General features: G+C 48.7%; 1 protein-coding gene across 1 annotated transcript in view; it reads right to left on the bottom strand.

Annotated features, from left to right (window-relative positions):
- Positions 1 to 24,223, bottom strand: part of SHB (SH2 domain containing adaptor protein B) — a 139,782-nt gene that overhangs the window by 80,248 nt on the left and 35,311 nt on the right. Inside the window, exon 2 of the mRNA XM_041761379.1 lies at positions 8,179 to 8,299. Within this exon, the coding sequence (XP_041617313.1) occupies positions 8,179 to 8,299 (121 nt within the window). The remainder of the gene's footprint in view (positions 1 to 8,178; positions 8,300 to 24,223) is intronic.

Raw genomic sequence — 24,223 nt, 5'->3', positions numbered from 1 at the left:
CTGATATTTCCCACTCATTTTTTCTCCTGTCCCCTATAATCCCTTTCACTATTTTTTATATTCCCCAAATGAATGAGACCATATAATGTTTGTCCTTCTCTGATTGACTTACTTCACTCAGCATAATACCCTCCAGTTCCATCCACGTTGAAGCAAATGGTGGGTATTTGTGATTTCTAATGGCTGAGGAATATTCCACTGTATACAAAGACAACATCTTCTGTATCCATTCATCTTTCAATGGACACTGAGGATCCTTCCACAGTTTGGCTATTGTGGGCATTGCTGCTATAAACATTGGGGTGCAGGTGTCTCGGCTTTTCACTGCATCTGTATCTTGGGGTAAATCCCCAGCTGTGCAATTGCTGGGTCGTAGGGCAGGTCTATTTTTAACTCTTTGAGGAATCTCCACACAGTTTTCCAGAGTGGCTGTACCAGTTCACATTCCCACCAACAGTGCAGGAGGGTTTCCCTTTCTCCACATCCTCTCCAACATTTGTTGTTTCTTGCCTTGTTAATTTTCCCCATTCTCATGGGTGAGGTGGTACCTCATTGTGGTTTTGATTTGTATTTCCCTGATGGCCAGTGATGCAGAGCATTTTCTCATGTGCTTGTTGGCCATGTGTATTTGTCTTCTTTGTGTAATTTCTGTTCATGTCTTTTGCCCATTTCATGATTGGATTGTTTCTTTGCTGTTGAGTTTAATAAGTTCTTTATAGATCTTGGATACTAGCCCCTTATCTGATACGTCATTTGCAAATATCTTCTCCCATTCTACAGATTGTCTTTTAGTTTTGTTGACTGTTTCTCTTTAACGGTTTTATACTATAAACATCAGTCCTTTACAATCTCTTCCATGTGATGGGGGGGAGGGGGCGCCACCAGGGATCAATATCTGGGCACAGCAGGTGTGCTGTTGATGACTGTCAAACCTTCTGAGGCCTGCCAATCCTGTTACCAACTTTCCTAAAAAAAGTGGGCTGGCTGAGTGTGTGTTTGGGGGTGGGGGGAGGTGGTCAAAAGGGAGAGGTGTGTGTGGAGTGAGAGAACAGGAGAATAGCTGCCAGAGTGGGCCCCATGGTCACCATGGAAACCCAGGCTTCAGGGTCCTCACCCCCTGCTCTCATTCCTGCCCCTCGCTGGGGAGCTCAGCAGGTGAGCGCCACTGGGCTGGGTGTGTGAGTCCTGCTGTTTCTCAAGAACAGGAAAGTCATAGGGTGACTAACACAAAATCTATTTACACTTGATTATCTCCTTCCGGTCCAGTAGGTAAGTCATTCTGGTAAATGATAGACCAGCTAGGGAACTCTGCACAACCCATGACAAGCCAGGCAAAAGGGTGGAAGGGCAGGTTTCAAAACATTTCAAAACAAGGCCCAGGAGCCCTAGATTAGAGGTCGGGAGACCCATTCTGCAGCTTGCTGATGTGTGACCTTGACCAGCTTGAGCTCCAATATGGGCCCCAAGTAGGAAAAGGATTCTGGGTGGAAAGGGTGGCTCTTCAGAGACAGTTTTACCCTGACACCTCCCAGCTAGGGGAGAACCGTAACCACCAGGGCAGGCTGAAGCTTGTGGTAGTGTGGGGAGAAGGCGGTTGAGCTGGGTTGGGGGGAGGCTGGGGGAGCGAGGGTAGGGGGAAGGACCTACAGAGGGTGAGAGTGGAGTGATGGCTCTGGGGAGCAGAGCTTTGCAGAGCAGGCTAGGTGAGCAAGAGACAAATGCTTAGACAACCTGGGAGCAGAGTCCACGGGCACTGCAGAGCTGGGAAGGGCCTAGACTTAGGGGCCCAGACAGAAAAGCCCTTTACTTTCACAGCTACCAGAAGGACAGGGAGCCAGGGAGGACAGTGCTGCCCAGAACCAGGGGGGCAGAGATGACGTCCGACACACGAGGGAGGTGGAAATCTCAGACAGGGTAGCCAGAATCGGCCTGTCACCTACTTGAGACTCAGAGGCTCCCTTCTCTGAAGAGCGTTTGCTAGTCTTTCATGTGCAGACCTGTAGCTCCCAGCCCTGTCTGTCCTGAGAGCAGAGAGGACAGTATGCATTCTCCTGGGAGGGTGCTAAGGCCAGCTCTTCCCCACATCTGGCAAGACCTGAGCTGGTGCCACATGGAAGTAATGGAGTGGGGTGGAGGATGCACAGATCTGACCAGGATGGAGAAGCCCACTATGACCACAAAAGCAGGGAAACTGATTGTGTATAAAGGCCTTCATGACTCCCAGGGAGGAAGGCAAAATCTACTTTTCCAAATGAGGGAATGGAGGCCCAGAGAGGGGGGAGCAACCAGCCTCAGGTCACACAGCAGACCAGGGCAGAGCCACACCCCACACCCTCCTGAAACAGGCCACAGCTGGAACAGAGACTTGAACGTGGTACACAACACTATTCTCAGAAAGCACGCTGCCCCTAAAAGAGCCTGTACCAGAGCGTGAAAAGATACAAAAGGCTATCCTCACCTTGCCTTTAAAATTTGTGACTGGCTTTACCTGGAGGTACCTACCAGCAAGGGGGAGAAAAAAGGGCAGCAGGCAAGTTGTGAGCCAGGAAATCAGCCATGTCAGGGCAGTGGGGTTCTGTGTGAAATGGCTTTCTTTTAAATTCTTCTTACTATGCTATAAAGTTGACTTAATAATAAAAACATGCTTAAGACTTTTTAATGTGTAATTGCTTATAATAATAAAAATTATGGGAAAATGCTTTCAATTAATGTTTATGTGATTCATCCCATGAAATGATACTTTGCACAATTTTATAAAGGATGTTGGGGTGGGGGAATCATTCCTAAAAGGGGGCCAAAGTAAGCATACAATTCCCCGTTATTTCTGCAGACCCTCTAGGAGCACAGGACAGATGTCTGGGTGTTTTAGCTGCAGCTAGGAGCACTATTTTTGCCACTTACTTAACCTTTCTGAGACTCAGTAGACTTGTCTGTAAAATGGGGATGACAGAAGTACCTTTACCTTATAGGCTCCTTATTGAGGATTAAATGAGCTAATCACGGTTAAGTTGTTGGAGCAGTGCCCAGCACACAGAGAAGCCTTCCGTAAAAATGAATGACCACCATTCCAGTCACCACCACTACCTTGGGTCCCAGTTGAGAAATATTCTGTGCCTTTAGGCCAACTAGGACTTCACGATCCAAACAGTCTTTACAAGCTGTTGCCCCATGTGCTTCTCCTATCATTATCCTATCAAAAGCCTCATTTCCTGCCACTCCTCTAGCAGAAAGAACCCATGCCTCCATGCCTTTGCTCCAGCCCTTCCCTCTGCCTGGGCTGCCAGGCCTAGCTCTCAACACTACCCCTCCCACCTCCCACCTCGCTTGGACTGCCCAGACTAGAAGTCCTTGTTCCTCCTTCAAGCTCCTAGAGATGCATTCGCTCATCTCTGTGCACCCACTACCGACCACCCAGGTCCGTGCATGTCTCTTTGCTTCATGGATACCCCTGGAGGCAGTGGCAACATCTGCCTAGGTTACATGGTTCAGTCTCCAGCACAACTGGGTGGGGGCAAGGGCTCCAGGCCAGGCTGACTAAATGCACTGCAGCGGGCCCAAGGACCACCTGCTCCACTGTCTTGCTGGTCTAGGTGGGTGGGAGCCCTTACAGAAAAGGGTCAGAGAACTCAACAGCATAGAATACCAAGTGAAGGCCCAAGTTAGGCCCTCTACTCCTCAGTAACAATCTCACACCCACATGCAAAGCTGCCTTCCACCTGAGACTCACATCAGTGTTGTGTGCCCTATTTTATAATAAGGACACTGTGGCCCTCAAGAGATTAAGCATAAGTGAGAAGGGAAGCTGCTAGCCCCAACCAGATCCTCTCCTACTCAAAGTCGGTCTCAGGCTAGTCTTGGGTGTCTAATGATGAGGCAATGCACAGTGACTCAAGACCTCTAGGAGCTTAGGGCTGACACAGACCTCAGAGGTGGCTTGAGCCAACCACCCATGTACAACTTAACTACCTTTGTGATCTCCTAATGCGAGCTGTCTTGCCTCTGCTTGATCCCTCTAGGGATGGGCAACAGAAGGCCTTGCAGGATAACTTCATATTTAGTCATATCTCAAAAGGATTAAGACTTTTTCGGACCCCAGTTTCTTAACCCATGAAAGGGAAACCTTGAACTGGGTCAGTAGCTTCCCCACTGGGTTTCACAGAGACCTGGAGTTTTCAGGAGCAACTCCAAAGCTGCTTTTGGGATGAGAGAGGCGATGAGGGCAGAGAGCAAGGAGAGCAAGGTCCAGGCAATCCATGAGCATCTGGGAGCCAGAACCTAACTCCTGCGGATGAACACACACAGGAGTCTGTGGAGAAGGAAACTAAGGCAGACAGAGGGAAGAGGTGAGAGGAGGCCCTGAGGAAATGGGCATGCTTCTCCCCACCCTCCTTTGCAGCCACAGCCAATGAGACCCAGCTGAGTTCTCTGTTCATAAAAGCACACCTCCTCAAAGCACTCCCCTGTCCCCCAACTGCTATATACATCAGTTAATCACAGGCCAGGTCAGTTGCCCTGGGGTAGGGTCTGAAAATCAAGCTGGGGTACCCCAGGGCTGCACAGGCCCTGGACAGAATATCCTGCACAGGCCCTGGACAGAATACCTGAGCCTCAGCAAGCAGCCCCACAATTCACTACCCAGCTGGTTGTCTGGGGCCACTTACTTAACTTCTCTGTGCCTTAGTTTCTGTATCAGCAAAATGGGCACTACAGTTTAAAGAGTGATGGTGCGGATCCAACAAGAATTCACATCAAGTGCTGCCAATGGATGTGAGAGCCTAGCAGCGGCCCCCACTGCTGTGGCTGTCATTACTGACCCATCATGCCACATATAGTGAAAAACAGAGGCACAAAATATGCTACCCAAGGTCACACAGCCAGTTTGCAGCCCAAAGTAGCTAGAACTGTGACCAACTACCTGCCATATGGCTATTGCTTTGCAAGGGGAACTGAGGCCCAGGATCGTTCAGGTGGCAACTGACCATCTCAGATCTGCTTGACTCCAGCCTGGGTTCCTTCCGCACCCAGAGAGGCATGCCATCTTGGGCAGAGAGGGTATGTTCTTCCTACTAGCAGAGTTATTCTTATCTACGAAAGGTGCCTGCCCTGTTCCTAGAAGTTGTGTGCACACATAAATGTTACGGCATCAAATAAAGGTCACCCGCAAGATTGAACGTAACTTGCTCTGTGCCACCTTGTGCTCCACTGCCCCTTCTTCCCGGGGACCTTCATGTCAGCTTGGTGAGCTGCTTCCTGGAACATTTACACAGCACTGGCTCACCCCAGCCCCCCAGCCCTGCCATCAGTCACAGAGGTGACGTTCCACACAAAGAATTTTGAGTCAAAAGGAGCTGTAGTGAGGTCGTGACAGCCAGAAAACGTCCTGTTTAACCACCTACTTCCTTAGAAACAGAAAATGTGAGTAAATTTGGGCATAGCCTCTAAGCTAGGAAAAAAGTCCCGAGCAGCAAACATAAGGATGCCTCTTTGGAGACAGAATGCATGAGATCTTAACAGATCTCTAATTAAAGCAATCTGCCCTGCCTTGGACCTGCCTGCTGTGGGTGTGTCTCATCAAAAAGCCAAAGTCCCACAGGACAGTTCTATCCAGCTGAGTGGCTAATCAGCTACTCTGAGGTCTGTAACCACCCCCAGGAGGAACCGGCTCCATTCAAAAGACACCAGGCAGTATCCACAAAGTCTGAGCTCCCAGATGTCTCCTTCCACTTTAGTCCCATGTTCTGCAGTGACACAAGTCAATTCTACTTGTGTGACCCCAGAAAAGCGACTTAGCCTGTTTCCCTCATATGTAAAATGAGACATCACCTCCTCTGCAGGGACATGGTGAGGCTTAAAGTATGTATGTCAAAGGGCCCGGTACAGAGCCTGGAACCTGGCAAGGGCTCCAGCCTCAGATGGTTCCTGCCATTTCCTTGTGTCCCGGATACCCCAGCGTCTAGCATAAACATACACTTCCTCTGTACTCCACCCCACAGACTGCCCTGCCAAGCACAGGCCACACTTGCCATTCTGCTACCAACTTACTACATATCTTTTGGCAAGTATCTCTCCCTCTGTGGACTCAGTTTCCCCATTTATCATGTGAGGCTGTTGGGTTTGAATGACCTTGAAGATCCTTTACTGCCTGGCGTCTAAATGTGCCTGAGTACCCCAAAGACACTCCTGTAACCACCACTCCTTTAACCCCAGGCCAATGCCTGTCAAATGCAAGACTGGCTGCAACGGGGCCCCGGGCTGGCACGCCCCTAGTGCTCCCCCAGAGCTTGATGTTTCACCAAGCCCAGTGGAGGTGATGGGATGTGGCAGTGGGGGCAGGCACCACCACAGTCCTGAGGTGAAGAACACTCCAGCAGCAGACTTGCTTCCGAAAGTCGAGGAGACCAGGATCCCCTCCATCAGACCCCAGCCCCAGCCCTCTGCCTCATGCTGCCCACAGGGGCCTCTATGCCAGGAGAGATCAGGAGATAGCATGAGGCCCTGCAGAAGTCTGCCCCAACTGCTCCCTGCCTCAGCCCTTTACAAAGTGTCCAAACATACTGATGGCCAGACCGTCAGGATCTAGGAACAGGAGAACACAAGGCAGAGTTCTAGAGGCAGGATCTGATTTTGTACCTAAATCCGCAGCAACTATCCTATGTGGTCTCTGCAGCCCCATGAGCTAGCACTCAGCACGGGTCCAGCATACACTAAGTGCTGTCAATGTTGCTTTCTTTCTTCATTGTTCTAATGCAAGAGGAAACAAGAGAATGTGCTCAAAGACATAACACCAAGCAAACAATAAGAGGGCCATAGAAAAGTAGCATCTGTACCCCAAATCCCAAGACACACAAGGCACCAATTCACTAGGCCTCAAAATTCAGAGTGGCTCCCAACCTGCTCCTGGACACCATCTTGTACTCTAGACCCATGTGGTAGTGCCCTTTTTCATGTTCCTGCCTTGTATGGGGTCAGAGGGGGCCAACTCACACGACTGTTCTTCTGTCTCCTGGCTCAGGAGGACCCACATAGGTGGTTTCCCCTCACTGCCCTGCTCATGCCCAGGGTCTGTCCAAGATGACAGATAACCTAATTACCATTCACTCCTTAAAGATGCTCCAAGAAGGGGATCCTTGGGTGGCGCAGCGGTTTGGCGCCTGCCTTTGGCCCAGGGCGCGATCCTGGAGACCCGGGATCGAATCCCACATCGGGCTCCCGGTGCATGGAGCCTGCTTCTCCCTCTGCCTGTGTCTCTGCCTCTCTCTCTCTCTCTCTGTGACTATCATAAATAAATAAAAATTTAAAAAAAATTTAAAAAAAAGATACTCCAAGAATTATCCTGATGAAAATAGACCCTCAGGATACCACACACACGGCCACTTTCTTCTGGGTCCCATACAACTGCTTGCACAAGTTTTGTTGTCAGGGACCAACAGGAAAACAGCCTCAGGCAGAAAGTCTCTGTATTTTCTATAAACTTGCCAGAGACCAGGGGGCTTTATTCTGCTTCTAGCCACATGCCAAAGATTCCCTGGTATGGGGCAACAGATAATTTTGTCCCCAATAATCTAACCCACCTCCCTCTAGTAGGTACTGAAAGCAAGGTGACAGAGTATGCTTCTTTTATTGCCCTGGCTGCTAGGAAGCTCCAAGTAAGTTTTCTATCTCAAATGCTGTATTTTACTTTTCTTTTCTTTTCTTTTCTTTTCTTTTCTTTTCTTTTCTTTTCCTTTCTCTCTCTCTCTCTCTTTCTTTCTTTTTAAGATTTTACTTATTTATTCATGAAAGACAGAGGCACAGGCACAGGCAGAGGGAGAAGCAGGCTCCATGCAGGGTCTCCAGGGTCACACCCTGGGCTGAAGGTGGCGCTAAACCGCTGAGCCACCCAGGCTGCCCTGTATTTTTCTTCAGTAGAAATTCCCCATGTATTTCAGGGGGTTAACTTGATTAATGATACTTGGTACCCTGTATGTGGCCTCTCACTGCGCCCTGCCAGGTACTTCCTAATGTAAAGGAAACATGAGCTGGTGAAGTGCAGTGAAGATTCAACACAGCACTGCCCTCCAACCACCACACATTGAAAGCGCAAACCTTCTTCTGTTGTGGCTGGCTGGGGACCACCGAGGCGGTGTCCCCTCTGCCTCCCTGCTGAGTGGCAAGTCCTATGCCAGCAGCTCTGCTTACCTGTCATGATCCTCTGGGCCTCGTAGGGCTCCATGTAGCCAGCACTCTCTCCCTTTCCTGCTTTGCTCTTGAGATCATTCTTTGCATCAAAGGGATCAGAATAGTCATCAGCAATGGTCACCTGTAAGGAGCAAGATGGCAGGAGTGTGAGTCCACCTCTGGCTTTCTGTTTCACTTATTCACAGCCAGACTTCGCTCTAACAAACATAAATGGTACCCACATCATACCGGCAAGGAGGTGGGGAGTTGGAGACAGGAAACTGAGCTGGTGCCTGTCCTCTGGGAGTTCCAATTCTTGTAGGGGTAACAAAAAGACCCATACTGGCAGTGCTCCTTGCCTCTGAGCCTGTGCATGCAGCCTGGCTGCTCCAGACACAGCCCCGTGGGAATAGAAGGGTATCTGGGTAGAGAAGCACAAAGGCAAGAACCAGGAGGATGCCCTTGGGGAATGTGAGTTGCTCAATGGAATGGAATGGAAATGGAGGAAAATTGGAAATGAGATAGCAGAGAGCTTAGAGATGCTGACAGGCTCCTGGTGCTGGCTGAGGCCTAGAAGTGCTTGTCTAGAGATAATTACGTTCAGCGTTCCATCTGCCCTGAATCTGGAACATGAGCATGCCTTGGGTAATCAGACAACAATTTGGTGAGATCAACGCACTGCAAACATGACCATGGCCCCAGGCAGACCCAACGAAAACACAAAAGCAGCTCAGGGAAGGATCGGCTAAGATCCAGAGAGAAAAAGGGCTTGACCAAGACTGTCAGCCAGAGCCCCTGACTACTAGGGGCACTCTCCTGGCCTCCTCATTTGTCCCTTTATTTAAGAAGACAGCAAAGTTCTACCACAAACCAACAGGGTCACCTCAGGGTAGGCTGTCGGGGCAGGAAGGGGAGTCCTAGGAGTGGGCCAGAATCTGAGATTTGAACATTTCAGAGAACAAGTTCCCTGGAGGAGGGTAAGCATTCTTGGACTAAGAGTAAACATGGAAGTTTTTTCCTTCCATTTCTTACTTCTTAAGCTTCGTGAGGGGCACACTACCTAGTGGGGAAAGAACAGGAACCTATCAAACCCGTTCCCTGTCACAGCACCTTAGCTCTACTGCAAATTCACTGTGACCTCTGTTGAGTTCTTTGCCCCTTTGGTCACATCTGGCAAAGGACAAGTCCTCAGCCTCCTGGCCAGGGCCACCCAGCTACCTCTCTGGGGAGGGGATAGGTTAGCATTTCTTTCAACCCTTGGGGTTACATGAATTGTTATTTAAATTGTGGGTTTAATTAGAAACCACAGGAGCCGTCTCTCTCTCCCAACTCCTGGAATGTAAGGCATTTAAGGGGCCTTTAAACCCAGGGGAAGAGAAAATCCCCCTTTGTCTGCCTGGTAAATGGCAGCTTATGGCAGTGGCCCTGGCAGGGTGAGCGAGTGACCTTCAGCTGCCAGGAATGTGATGCCCGCAGAGGGACTGCGGCAGCAGCCCTATCACTGGAGTGTGGCTGGGGGTGGGGGTGAGGGGGCTGATGGGAGGCATGGCACACAGCAGCCACTGCTCCCTGAACAAGAGCAAGCTTATCACTGAATGATCCAGGGCTGGAGTGCCTGCCATCTGAGCATGTGTGACCCCCCGCTGCCACTGTCCTACCACTGCTTCATCATGGCTGTGGGTCAGGCTCAGAGTCCCAGCGGGGACACTTCCAGATGCTGACATCGTGATCATGGCCTTTTTGAGACTCACTGAGCTCAAATGACACCAGGCAGGGGAAAAATGGGGGTGGGGGAGCAATGGGTCTGGCAATGTCTTTCATTTGATATTTCTACTCTACCATTTGCAGAATACATTAGGGAGAAAATTATACACGTGAACCACTGTCAAACAGAACAGCTCAGAGGCTGATCTGATGTAGGTTTTGTGTCTCAGAGTTCAAGGGACTAGAAGTCCAAATGGAGAAAATGACAAGCCCACTGGAGATGCCATCTATTCTCATTTCTCATCTTGGCCTTCCTTACTGTCTCTTTCCAACATGAACATCCTCCATCTGCGCTAGGAAGGGAACAAATATTTCCCCAAGAAAAGCAAATTATTTGGGGGGGATTAGCTGAGGAAGAGGACAGAGGAGGGAGTAGGCTGCAGTATCCATAATCTAGAAATCAACATTCCAGCTCCTCTCGGAAGTGCTCTGTAATTTGCAAAGAGGGAAGGCTTGCAGGATATAAACCAAATCTTTGTTCGCCCTGGGACAGGAGCTCTGGGAGGCCTTCGGTTCAGCAGACACTATCTGTATTTTCTAATTAAAACGAGATCTGAGCTCAGGTTGTCAAGGGGGCCCCCAGCTGCCTGCCTTGCTTACTTCCGTTTCAATAAGAATTTACAAATCCTAAAACCAGGAAAAGCCCCTGGTCCCTGCTGACATATGGTTCCAGTTATACCTGCTGACAGTTGAAAATCCTTCCATTAAAAAAAAAAGTTTACAATTCTGTTAGTTTAAGAAGCAAATCGGAAGGTTCCTAAAATGTATATTTAATCAATTTGCTTTTCAACTTCAAAGTGAGGTTGGTAAAGGGGAGGGAATTTGAGGTTTGAGCAACCTGAAACTTGGCAAACACTCACAGAGCTGTTTGACCTTTCGCAAAATCATGTCCTGGTTTTTAGAGTAAAAGTTTAACCAGGTGCTAGAGACTTGAGCAGGCAGTTAACCAGAGCACTGACTGACTTGCCACAGGCCCCATCCACAAGCACTGGACAGTGAGACTGCTGTCCAAGCTGCCCAGGACTCACTGCAAGTCAGGGGGGCTGGCAGGGGGCTGAAATGAAGGCTGCTAATTTTCTGAGTTAAAAGAAAGGGAATGAGTTTCCCCAGATAAGGGTTTGGATTCCTGCTGGGGCTCACTCTGCTTTGCTTTAAAATGCCCTAAAATCTAATTGAACAATACAACCAAAAGGGAGCCAGTCAGGACTTCTCTGAGGGTCAGGTCACGTGGGCATGGGCGCAAGAGAAGCTTTCCTTGATTTCGAACTTGGATTAAGCAAAGACCCTAGGCATCAGACCCTTTCATGTGGCCTGCTCATGGTCCCACAGGACAGGCACAGGGCTGACATGGGTCCCAGGCCACTGATCTCACCACCTCCTCTATGGAACTGGGCAGCAGTAAAGGCAGGCTGTTAAAGCCCATCAAACTAGTGGGTCATTTTTGCTTTTTTGGCTTCCTGGGATAGGTGTGCTGGTCCATTTCCGAAAAAGGAAGTTATGGCTAAACCCTAGGCAAGGCTTTTCTTGCTTTCAAACAAAACTGGACACCTTGGGTCGGCCTGGTCAGCTTATAAAGCCGTGAAACTGGGGGTCCTTGAGATACCTGCTCCAAACTCTTGTTTTGTAATGGCCCATGGCGGCCCAGAGGGTTATAGAATGCCACAATGTTTGCTGCCTTTCTGACAAGGCTCTGTGAGCTAGCTGCAGACTGGGGAGTCGGCTCCACATGCCTCCTTTCTGGTTTGCACATACTGCTCTATGAAACTGGTCCCTCCCAGTAATATGGGGCCTGGGTGTTTTTATCTCGGGAATTTAGCTTTGTGATAGGAAGTCGTCTTCCTGTTCACGCCCAAAGGGAAGCACTTGAGGAAGATGGGTGTTGCCACTTGACCACACATGGCCATACACTTTTGTGAGACAGCTGCACGTGTGGGGAGAACCAGGTCCTCACCACATGCTCTCAATAGAAAGGTAAATTGGCAGAGTCACTCTAAAGGACAGCTTTTGGCAAAACCCATGAAAATCCAAAAATGCACATAACTTGACCCAGCAATTTCATTGCTCAGTATTTATTCCCAAATGTGCACAAGGTGACAGACAAGAATGCTCACTGGAGCACATAATAATAAGAAACTGTAAGCACCTGCTATATCCATCAATAGGGGAATTGCTAAATAAACCATGCTAGCTCTACACTATGAAATATGCAGATTAAAAAAAAAAAGCAGTTGCTCTATAGGCACTCAGATAGATCTCCATGACATAGCTTTAAATGGAAAGAAAGCAGGCTGTGTAATGATAAACACAACATGATACCTATTTATGAAAAATAAAACAGAAACCTTTATTTAATGTAAAGAAAAGGTCTACGGACACATACACTTTATTTAAAAAAAAATGTTTTTAAAGGTTTTCTTTTTTAAAGTCATCTTTACATTCAACATGGGGCTTGAGCTCAAAACCCCAAGGGATCAAGAGTTGCATGCTCTACCAATTCAGTGAGCCAGGCAGGCGTCCCTAGGAAGATACAAACTTTAAGCAGATATCTCCTCTGGAATGAGGAGGGAAGGACTGAGACTGGGTGGTTAGAGGAAATCAAAGGAGACTTGTATGTAATGTTAACACATTTTTCAAATAAGGAAAATTTATTAATGTATTACATACAAAACATAACTTTTAAAAACGTTAAGCCTCTTCATTGGCTATTTTTGGTGCAGTAGATAAACTGTTTCCCAAACTTGCCTGAAGATAGGAATGGCCTGGAATGCTTGTTAAAAAAATAGATTCCGAGCCCCAATAATCTGTGTTATTTAATAAGTAACCCAGATCATTCTTACCAGGAAAGTTTGAGAAGCTTTAAGTGAGAGCCAGCACCCTCCCCCACCAATCTACAGCTAAACCTCCAGATACCACTCTGGAATTTCACTTTCCCCAGGTATTTCTCTGCTGTGTTCACTAAACTGAGGCAAGAAGTTGATGTTAAATGCAGCTTTTGCTTGCTTTCTTCCCTGGGGATTAAGTGGAGTGAGAGATGACCCAACATGCCTTGGTCCATCTCCAGAATCTAAGACGTGGAGGTAATGGCATTCTCTGTGCAATTCTGAGGGCTGGCCCCACATTAAGCAACACAGCCTGGGCAGGGGGGAGAGGGTTACCAGGAAAAACCCTGCCCTGCCCTACCCTGCCCCACCTCAGGAGGGGAGCCCAGGCCTGATGATAGTCTTGGCCATGAGGATGTGTGAGGCTCTCTGTTCTGAAGCACAGACCCCTTTGGGCCAGGTCTCCCTGGCTCTCAGCAAACTGGAGAAAGATCACACAGGCCCAGGAAGGGCTGATAGGATGGTGGAGAGCAGTCACTGCTGAAATGCAAGGAGCATCCCTGATAAAATCACTCCAACCTTGCTAAAAAGAAAAAAAAAGATGACAAGAGCGGAGGAATAGTCGCCAGTTTCCAGGAATGGGTGACCTGCACTGTTCCCACTACCCCACGGGTATATCCTCTGGGCCACAGGGTCACTTCCAGGTGCTCTGCTGCCTGTGGGAACTGGCAGCATCGAGCTGCCCCAACCACCTGTTGGATGAGGCAAGGTAAGTCTCCCCCATGATGTGCTGTTTTCCTCTCCCAGGGAAGTGAGGGGCAGCACCCTATGAGGTCCTAGGTCCTTTGCAGGCCCATGACTTCTGCTCTACCCCAAAGCAAACTGCATACGAACACAGCTGGGAATGCTCTACATGGTTCCAGATAGACCATTTCCTCATCAATTTGCCATTAAGACCTTGTATTATTTTTCTTAACAGTTTGGGGCACCCAGATCTCTTCAGAAATCTGACGAAGTTGAGGCTCTCTCCACCACGTTTATGTATGCCTGCAAAGTGAGGGCACATTTCAGAAAGGTCAGGAACACTATGTTAAGACCAAGCCCCCCAAGAACAGCTAAGACAAGATGTGCTCTCTATGCCTTATAGGGGCTGAGGGTGCTGACTCTATCATGATTCAATACACATCATTTGCCCCGCTGAAAATACACTGTGGTGTGTGACTGGCCTGCCATTTGTGTGGGGAGTGTGGGGGCACAGGAAAGAGCTGCCTGAGGCAATCTGCTAGGGCTTTTAGTCACACAGCACTCAAGGCAACCTGGCCCTTTCTCTCACTCTGGAGGCCTAGAGGGCTCCTTGAAGGTGATCAGACAGCATAGGGCATGAGGTGGCAGCAGCCAGAAGGCCCCGTTCCTCTGTCCCCCATTAGGGGACTAGATTGGAGTCCTGGTCCTCCTTTGAGATCCACCATGACACAGGCCCTGGGGGCATATTGTCCCCATGATGGAGGTTCTGTTGCCATGCCAACAGAGAGATAACTAAAGAAACAGGGTTCTGGGGGTTTGGAGAGTACTTTAAAAAGACCAGTAGGCTGTCCAGTGGACAAATGTTCTGTAGAGACCCAGAAACTATACAGAAGCAAGCTCAGTGAGTGAGAAGGACATCTAACAGCCAATAAAGGGACACGCTGCCGGCAAACCAGAGTTCTTAGCACTCCAGTGTCTGAGCAAAAGTGCCTAGGTAGGTGGGTATCTTCTTTGGGTGGAGGTCAGCTAACCAAATACCACCTGTCTGTGCTGTTTACTTAGCACAGAGTCAGTTGCCCCACAGCAGAAATTCAGCTTCGAGAAACACTGAGATGGGTGGTTCTCTACAGAACCCCCGTTGTGACCAAGGCAGGCAGTATTTCCGAAGCTCCAAGACTCCAAGGCCGACCAGTGGCAGCTGTGCTGCAGCAGCTGCCTGGGGCCCTGCAAATACACAGAAAAAGCAATGGCACCACAGAAAGGAAACCACCAAGCAGGGACAGCACAGAGAAGCAGAGTTCTAGAGTGCAGCTGGCTTGGCCACAGCCTTGCTGGGTAACTCTGGGCAACCTGCTTTATGTCTCAGTTTCAGCAATTTACCCAATTTACCTGTGCAATGGAACAGACTGTCTGCCTTCTCAGTTTCACATGAATGTTGTGAGGAGCAAATGCTCAGATGATTTGCAAATGTGTTAACAGTTTATAAAGAAAAGGCTATGGTGGCACCTGCTGGGTGCCCAGAATGGAGCTAAGGACTGAGGAGAGGCTCTGCCCACAAGACGCAGACATTTAGTAAAGAAGACAAAACAAAAGACCCGAGAAGAATCCCTCAAAGTCCCAGTGGTGACAGAGGAAACTGGCTGCATTTAAATCATGTCAATAGCTGTCACTCCGCTCAACCACAAAAAGAAAAATGCTTGTGAGCAACCCTTTACTCCCCTTTTATGCTTTGGGAAAAGTGTACCTTCTGGTCAGGTGCACCTAAGAAGAAGAGAACTTCTTGGGATCCTCAGGGCTACCCTACCTGTGTTCTGGGAGACAACAGTGTGCTCCAGGGCTCCAAGTAGTCCAGAGAACCAGGCTGTAACACACACGTGCTTGCGGGGATGCCCTAAGTGGAAATACGAGCAAGCACCACATGCTTGCCTCTCCCTCTTCCTGGTTTTGACCATCATAGACCAATTCTCCTTACAAGCATACCAATAAATCATTTCTGACGTGGTAAGGAAATTAATCTGGGGAAGATTTAATTAGCTACATTCATGTATTCAGCACAAATCCTAGAAATCAGATGGTGGGGTTGAGGGGGAGGGCACTTTTCCACTGACCTAGGACTGATTTCCTCTCCTTCTGAGGTCTGATTCAGCCATGCAAAGTTACCTCAAAGTTCTAAACCCTGTCTTTCATGCATGGAGGTCAAGTGCTTCCTGTGGTGGGGAGCTCATGACTTCATAATTCAGCTATTTGGGATAGTCTTCCCCTGGCAGGTACCATTCATTTCTTTGCTAAGACCTTGGGTGCTCTATTGTGTATGCTTCTTTAAAGATCAGCCAGTTACCTGCCTCTATGTCTCTATGTCAGGAGGCAAGGGGTGTTTCAAGTGGTCTCCACTGGTCTTTCCAGTCCTGCCCCTCCCACGGCCACAGCCGCTTGCCTAGACACCTACAGGTTTCAACTTGTTAGGAAAAACGCATTTCAAATTACAGCCTCTGTCAGCTCCTCTTAGGCCCTGCTTGCTCAGCCCCTCTCCTGTCCCTCACACAGTCTCTCTCTCTCTCTCTCTCTCTCTCTCTCTCACACACACACACACACACACACACACACACACACACACACACACACACACCTTACCCTCCCTCCATTTAACTCTGTGGAGAAGGCTCTGGGTCCTGGGTGGGAGGCTGCTGGAGTGGAACCCAGCCCAGCCCTGTTTACTTCAGAAGCTTGCTGTTAAGTGGTAGGGACTAGCTTCTAAACATCTCTCAAGCAGTAGAAGGTTTTATTTTGAACTCAAAAATAGCTCAGTCCTAGAATTTCTTAATTGATCTCAGCTAAGCTAGAGCCAGAATTCAGTGCATCCCTCCTGAGGACAGAAGCACATGGGTCTACAGTCATGATGTCAGAGCAAAAGAGCCCTGGGAGATAATGTAGTCCAGTAGGTTTCAAACTTTTATGTGTGTAATTGTGTAAAGGAAATCTCACATGGAGTCCCAACATGTGTCACACTGCCTACAGTCTGAAAAGCATGAATTCACTGGAGAGAAAGAGGCCCTGGGTGGGCGGGTGGCAAAGGTCAATGCCAGAAACAGGCAATTCAATGTTTTCTAACGCCCAGGTCCACACTGTTTCTCAAGTACCTATATGGCTATCTAATTTTTCTCTTAAAATCATTCCTAACATGGGGCACCTGGCTGGCTCAGCCAGAACAGAGGACTCTTGATCTTGGAGTCCTGCCCCATGTTAGGTATAGAAATTATTTTTAAAAATAAATCAGGTCAGCCTGGGTGGCTCAGTGGTTTAGAGCCTGCCTTCAGCCCAGGGTGTGATCCCGGGGCACCGGGATCGAGTCCCACATCAGGCTTCCTGCATGGAGCCTGCTTTTCCCTCTGCCTGTGTCTCTGCCTCTCTCTGTGTGTCTCTCATGAATAAATATATAAAATCTTTAAAAAATAAGAAATAAATCAGGAATGCCTGGGTGACTCAGTGGTTGAGCATCTGCTTTCAGCTAGGGCCGTGATCCTGGGATTGATCGGGCTCCCTGCATGAAGCCTGCTTCTCCTCTCTCTTCCTAGGTCTCTCTCTCTGTCTCTTGTGAATAAATTAATAAAATCTTTTTAAAAATGAATTCATTTAAAAAATCATTCCTAAGATTGTAAATTTGCACAATCACTCCCCTTGCCCTCAGGAAAAGCCCTTTACTGTGTCTTAATAAGGACCACCACCCATATCATTCACTCCCAGGGTTTTGGCTCAGCACTCCTCAGCCCTCCGACAAACCCATCAACTTCCATTCAGCTTCCCAGACAGTCCTTTCTTGAAAACTTCTTGCTCAAGTGGGCTAAGTGTTCCTCCCGTGGGTTTGGGGTCACTGCATAGAAAATACTCTCAGACCAGCCCTGAAGCAAGAAGGGTAAGATCAGGGAGGCTGCCTGGCTCAGTTGGTTAAGCATGTGCCTTTGGCACAGGTCAGGATCCCAGAGGTCCTGGGATCCAGCCCTGCACAGGGCACCTGCTCAGCAGGGAGTCTGCTTCTCGCTCCTCTTCCCCCACCCCCTCCCCCTGCTTGTACTCTAAGATTTTAAAATAAAATCTTAAATTAAAAAAAAAAAAGAAGAAGAAGAAGGGTAAGATCAAGATCAGGCTTTTCTTCTTTGTAGGACACTCAGGGCTGGAAGGGTAGGAGAATTATCACTTGGAGCAGAGACACAGGATGGCCCCAAAAGGCCTTTAAACCACTCTGTGCCTCAGCTGTCTTGTCAAAATGAACCAATACTAAGTGATGTACTTAGAAAGGGCCCAGCACACAACAAGCCCTCAAGACATGTCAGGTGTGACCATCATCACCTCAACCCATCATCTGGCCTGATGGATTCCTTCGTCTTACAGGGGGAAGCAACTGAGGCCTGGAGTGGAGATGGGGCTTGTGGAGGTTGTCTGGATATCCAGAAAGATAATGAGTAATTGGGGTGATAAAACCGAATTCCCAGCAAATCCCAATCACAGGAGAACCTGTCATTTGGTTATAATAATATATACACACACACACACACACACACACACACACACACACACACACACATATACAGCCTGTCTGCTTCCAAAATGGGTTTTGGACAACTGAACTCAAGTCATTTTTCTTCTCCTGGCAGGCCCGGCCCTTCTGCCGCTCCCTTCCCAAGAAAGGTTTGGGAATGCCCGTGAGGCTTTCTCACGGTAATAGAAGACTCTGTACAATAAGAACAACTTCTCCAGTGTTCTCACAGGAAAAGTATGTAAAACAAAACAGCAGAGCCTAGAAGCCAAAGGCCTTGCTGAGGGCTATGGTACCTTTAAAAGCCAGGCCTCTCCATGCAGGCCATGGAGATGAGCAAGAGTGCCTGGGTGATGGGGTCTCTCCAACCCATGTGATTTCTGTGCCCAGAGATGACCTTAAGGGGAGAAGGGGCTCCAACCAGATACAGCCCATGTGATTGGTGACAGTAGCCCAGGATCCAAACCAAGTGAAGGAGCACTGTTCTTTGAATGAGTCCCACTAGGATGATGCATTCACGTTTCTAACAGCAAAGCAGGTTGGAGCATCTTTGAAACATAAGCAGCACTAAACAGCTGCCCTCCCCCAAGAGTTACTGCCTTTTTATTGAGGACACGCAGCATCGGCCATAATTACCACCACCGCATTTGAGGGTTCCCAATTATATTCCGCTTAATGGTGGGTACTCAATAAACAATGATTCACTTTTTTTAAATGGTGCCATCTTCTCAAGTCCTCAAGCAACCAAGCTTCAATTAACTCTTTCTCACGTGCAGACCTCTAGGCTAAGAAACTGTCCCTGAACTCCAAAGCACTTCTCATATGTACTCAGCACTTTCCAATGTACAAGGGGAATTACCGGGGACAGAGCTTTGTAACAACACACCTGTCTGTAACAGTGTCAGTGGCTTATTCAGCCATGTGCATCCCATCCTCACAACATGCCAGGTAATGGGCTCTGAGCTGGGATGCGGCAAGGAGCAAAGGCAGGCCTGTTCCCCTGCCTCACAGAGCTTCCAGTCTTCTGAGGGAGTGGAATGTTAATCAGTTCCCTTCCCTGGGGAGGGCAGGAGCAACTCAGCCAGCATGTGGCAGGCAGAGGAGTAAGTGCACGGGTGAGGTCCCTTCACACCCTGTCCTGAATTGCAGCTATGTGGACACCTGTCTGCTTCACCAAACCTAGAGGCAGGTTCTGGAGCTGATTCCCTCTATACTATAGTCAGCTCCAGCATGCAGTGGGGCTCCTACAAGGTGTGCTGGGTAGGAGCCAGGGCAGGCAGGGATGTTGGGAGTGGTACTGGTTTCAGAGGTCCGAGCGTCAAGGCTTCCTGGCTTCTCACCAGCTGTGGGGCTCTGGGCATGTCTCCCACCTTTTCTGAGACGGAGTTCACCCATCTTCACTGGGAGAACATCTTCCTCCTGAGGTAGGAGGAAACTGAGTCAATGGACCAAAGGATAACACAACGGCTGGCACACTGTTGGCAAGGGTTAGAGGCACTGGAAAATATGGAAAGGATGCTATTCTCATCTTTGAGATGCCACCAACCACATATACTTTAGTTTGAGTTCCCCCAGACACAGGCCTGGAAGCCAGGATTCAGGTGTAAGCCTTTTATTTGGGGCTTAAAACTTATGAGCGGTGTGGAAACGAGCCAGGAAAGGGAAGGCAGTAGAAAAGTTGGGTAATCAAACCAGGTACCAAGGAGGGCAACTTCATCCAACAGGGAAACTGGGAAATCATGCACAACGCACCCATGAGAAATTACTTTACCAAGGGCAAAGGAGCTGGGCGGGCAGACATCAGCTAACTCCTGGAGTCACCACTGAAGTTTGGTTGTGGGTCCCTGCCCTTGGCCTCTCTCATGTGTTCATTCAGGAAGGGTGGCTATTGCCATCCCAGGTACTTACTGCATGAAGCCCTGGGGCAGATCTGGGTTCAAGCCAGCTGTAGAAGGTCAGACTGGTGGGGCAGGAGGGACTCAATGGGGCCTGACAGCATCAGCTGCCTAGGGCTGGGAAGGGCCTCAGAGAGAGAGAGAGAGAGAGAGAGAGAGAGAGAGAGAGAGACAGAGAGGTGAGCTCACAAGTCCCACCTGGCAAGTTTACCTAAGTGAAGTAATAGGAGAGCCAGTCAGATCAACCTGGGCTCCTGTGCCCTGGACTTGCCCAGCTCACTGGTCTCCTCTGAAATTCAGTTTCCCATCTGTGAAATGGGAAGAAGGATCTCCCTGTCTCATCTCCCTCCTGGGATTTCCGGCAGATAATGGCTTTGCAAATGCAATGGGGACTGTACAGAATCTAGGAATCAGGCCATCCCCAGAAGCCACCTTCCCCAGTGCAGGGAGCCTCCCTAGATGAAGTACTATGGGTCATTTTCTCCCGGGCCAGAGGATCAAGCAGGAAGCTCCCTGAAGAAGCATCTGGACAAAACCAATTTTGAGGGACCAAATATTGGCATGGCAGGTTCAGGGAGAGCCCAGAGCTATGTCCCAATGAGCAGGCTGATGTACCATATGAGTATCTGAGAGGGCATTGCGGGGCAGACGGCACAGTGAGCCTGTGTGTGGACAGGCCACAGCTCAAGACTGGCTAGTGGTGCATCAAAGCATTACAGCATCCCCCTTCTCACCCCACAGCCGGGGATGTTGGCAACCCAAGCCGGCTTACAACCCTTTGGACAGAGAAGCAAGTGGCCTTCATGGACACCTTTCCTAACAACCTAAAAAAGGAATCTCCCAGGGATGCCTGGGTGGCTCAGTGGCTGAGCACCTCCCTTGGGCCCAGGGCGTGATCCTGGAGTTCCGGGTTTGAGTCCCACATTGGGCTCCCTGCATGGAGCCTCCTTCTCCCTCTGCCTCTATGTCTCTCATGAATAAATAAAATCTTTTTTTTTTTTTAAAGGAATTTCCTCCTTTTTCAGACATCTCTGGCTCAAGGCACAACCAGAAGTGCAGAAGGGAGAAAACTCCGACCTAGTAATACCCATCCTAGGATAGGGTGAGTTACCTGAGGATATCCACTGTGCAGCAAGAAAAGAGGTTATGGAATCTTTATGGATTAAAAAAATGCTTTTTGGCATCTCAGCAATTGACAAAAATCAGGTTTCAAAAGAGTACCTTTTTTAAAAAAAGATTTTACTTTATTTACTGAGAGTACACCTGGAGTGGGGGGAGGGGCAGAGGGAGAGAGAATCCCAAACTGACTCTGTGCTAAGTGCGGAGCCCCATGGGAGCTCAATCTCATGACCCTGAGATAATGACCTGACTCAAAATCAAGAGTCAGAGCCACCCAGGTGCCCTTCAAAAGAGTACTTTTAGGAGGATTCCATTTTTTTAAAATGTAACACTAAAAAAAGGGGAGGGGTAAGAATGAGAAATGTGTTTCTGTGCCTAGAAAAAGGACTGGAAGGAAATTAAGTAAAGCACAGCACCCATGGCTGTGCACACTGGCTCCCTCCCTTCCTGTCACCTGCTGGTCCACAAGGCTTCTCTGATCAAGCCCTCTAACCCAGGGAATGGACTAGTAGACACACAGGACCACTGAGCTTTCAGACTCAGGGAACACTGTTCCACAGTCACACTATGGCCTCAAAAGCCTTGCCTCCATGGTACCAGCCCCCTTGCTGTATCCTACACAGAGATGCCTAATTTGTAAACATGTGATGATTTCAGACCACTGTGGCCTTTGCCCTGAAAACCCCACAATGCTGCCACAGCGCCTGAAGCTTTCAACACCAGGGCGGTCTGATTGGTTCTGTCCATCTCCACCCCCCCCGCCCCCCATGTCTATTCACAGCATAAAGGGGTACAAGCAAATGCTGAATGAGTCAGTGAGTTAATGAATCCAGGGACGGTCTGTTGGGCCATTTCTCTCTGCTGGGAAGCCCAGTGTCCATGCACGTAAGGAGTCTCTCACGGTAGGGCACTATAAACAAGCACATTTTTACCTAAGCACTTGTATACTTCTTGGCTTGGCCACTTCCTGGCTTGTATGACCTGAGGCAAGCCATGTGACTTACTTGACCTCTCTGTCCTTAGTTTCCCTCATTGATAAAGTTTGAATAATACTAAGATTTCCCTTATGAGGTCACTATGAGAATTGTTCCAGTATTTGTCAAACGCTTAGAACCACGCATATAGCAAAAGTAATAAGCATCACTGAAGTATTCGGAAGTGAATGTATACATACATGCCTAGCATGTGCACTTGCACCTAGGCCTGCATGCACATGAATGCCCACATTCCCACGTGCTCCAGCACAGCATGGACCTTGATTTTGCTTTTTCCAGATGTGTTGTGAGGTCAGGTATGTGCATTCAGTCACGGCCAGTGGGCATAGAAAGAGAGAGGGGCCACAGTCTGCCTTAAGCAAAAATAACCCACTGAGCAAAGTCCAGCCAGTACCCTCACTGACAGCCAGGGCGCTGTGGACCCTGGTCACTCACACCAATCCAGTCATCTGCCTGGCCCAGGCTCTTCTTCCCCAGCTTGCTGCTCTGGGAGAGAACACCCGCCCCACCTAACCCTGTGACAGGTGGCCCCAGACCTGCCAGGCCTCAGTGAGCCACAACACCTCTCTCTGGGGATATGGAGTTACCAGAGCAAACACTGGCAGGCGCAACCACAGAGAAAGCCCAGATAAACACTGCCTGCCTTGCCTCCTTCCAGTAGGTTTATGCGAGGCCTCACCTCTATAATCCCCTCCACAGGGCTTTTTGCTTTGACCTCAAGCTTCCACGGGGAGGGCAGGGGAGAGCAGAGGACAGATGCTCCAAGAGGGGATTTCAGGGAGTTTCAAATACCCAGTCCAAAACACTCTATTTGTGGGGCTTAGTACAACAGGTTCTTATCTGGACATGCCAGTACTTCAGGAGTTTGACATTTATGGTGGTGCCCAGGGCCAGCAACAGAAGCACATGGCCTCTGCAGTCCTATGGGGCTCTGCTCTTGGTTCCATGATCTGTTGCCATCTTGAAATTATTATTAATAATTATTATGCCCTGGTGGGCCCCACAAGTTGATGCTGTTGATCCTAATGGCCTTTCAATATCCACAAGTTTCCATGGGGAACTTGAGGCCCAAACTCTAATCCCTTCTTCTCTCCACCTGGGCATCACTGGCTAAGTCACACTCCCTGTCAGGACCTTAGTTTCCCCATCTGTAAGATGGGAAGGGTTAAAAAAAAAAAAAAAAAAAAAAAAAGATGGGAAGGGTAGAGTGACCCCTGGGGCCTGAATTTTGGATTTCACAGGCCACTATAATTACCAAAAAAGCAGGGGGAAAGACAGAGGATCACAACACTAAAAGAAACCCAACTACGGTCTGTCCTCAATGACATTTTTGAAAGGAAAGAAAAATAACAATAAATAGTAAAAAGGAAATGGAGAATAAAGCACAATCCTTTAAGGAATGAATGTAACTTTACGAAAAACTCCCTAACTCCCTAAAAGTAACTTTCCACTTTTCTAATTGCAGTAGAGGTTACTACGCTTTGAGGGAAAGCCCTGGATACATGGGCATTTCAGTCCTTCCAACATTATTTTGAAAAGCCAAGGCCTCCTTTAGGTTGATGTGCATCTATGGCTTAAGGATGCTGGCTTTTCCTGCTCCCCCTCCTCTCTCCTCACTCTCTCCAAAGGTACATTCTAGACCACCACTGAGGACTGGCCTCTATGAAACACCAACACGGTGCTTGACAGCAGCCTCATGAATCAGGCACAAACTGGCCCTAATTTATTAGTTCACATGGTAAAATTACCTTCCGAATGGAATGTCATAAATCACCCACTACTGGAAATGTTCTATCCTTAAAGGGAGGCAAAGGTATCTTGAACTGAATCCCAGACTTATCAATTTCAAGAACAAACTTTGATCCAGTGCTGCTGTATTAATCAAGTGATCTGGGAGGCCTAGCCCCTCGCTGATAGCACACTGCCACAAGACATCCCAACCCTCCACCAGTTTCCTTTCTTCACATATCTCTCTGTGGAGCCATGCTGAAGCCAACGTGACTCACAGGGATGACTCCTGGAGACAAGGGTCCTAAGAACCTCAGACTAGCCCCTCCAAGAGCCTGTGCATTTTAGAGGATTAGAACTGGCAAGAGGCTTACAGAGGTGATGCTGACAATGAATAAAGAACCTACTATGTGCCAGGCACTTGACTGTGTGCTTTCACATACATGGTCTTATTTCATCTTGCTAGTTACA

Source organism: Vulpes lagopus, chromosome 7 (genome assembly GCF_018345385.1).
Source record: "Vulpes lagopus strain Blue_001 chromosome 7, ASM1834538v1, whole genome shotgun sequence".
In the NCBI taxonomy this organism is placed as follows: Eukaryota; Metazoa; Chordata; class Mammalia; order Carnivora; family Canidae; genus Vulpes; species Vulpes lagopus.
This window is presented reverse-complemented; position numbering and strand designations above follow the sequence as displayed.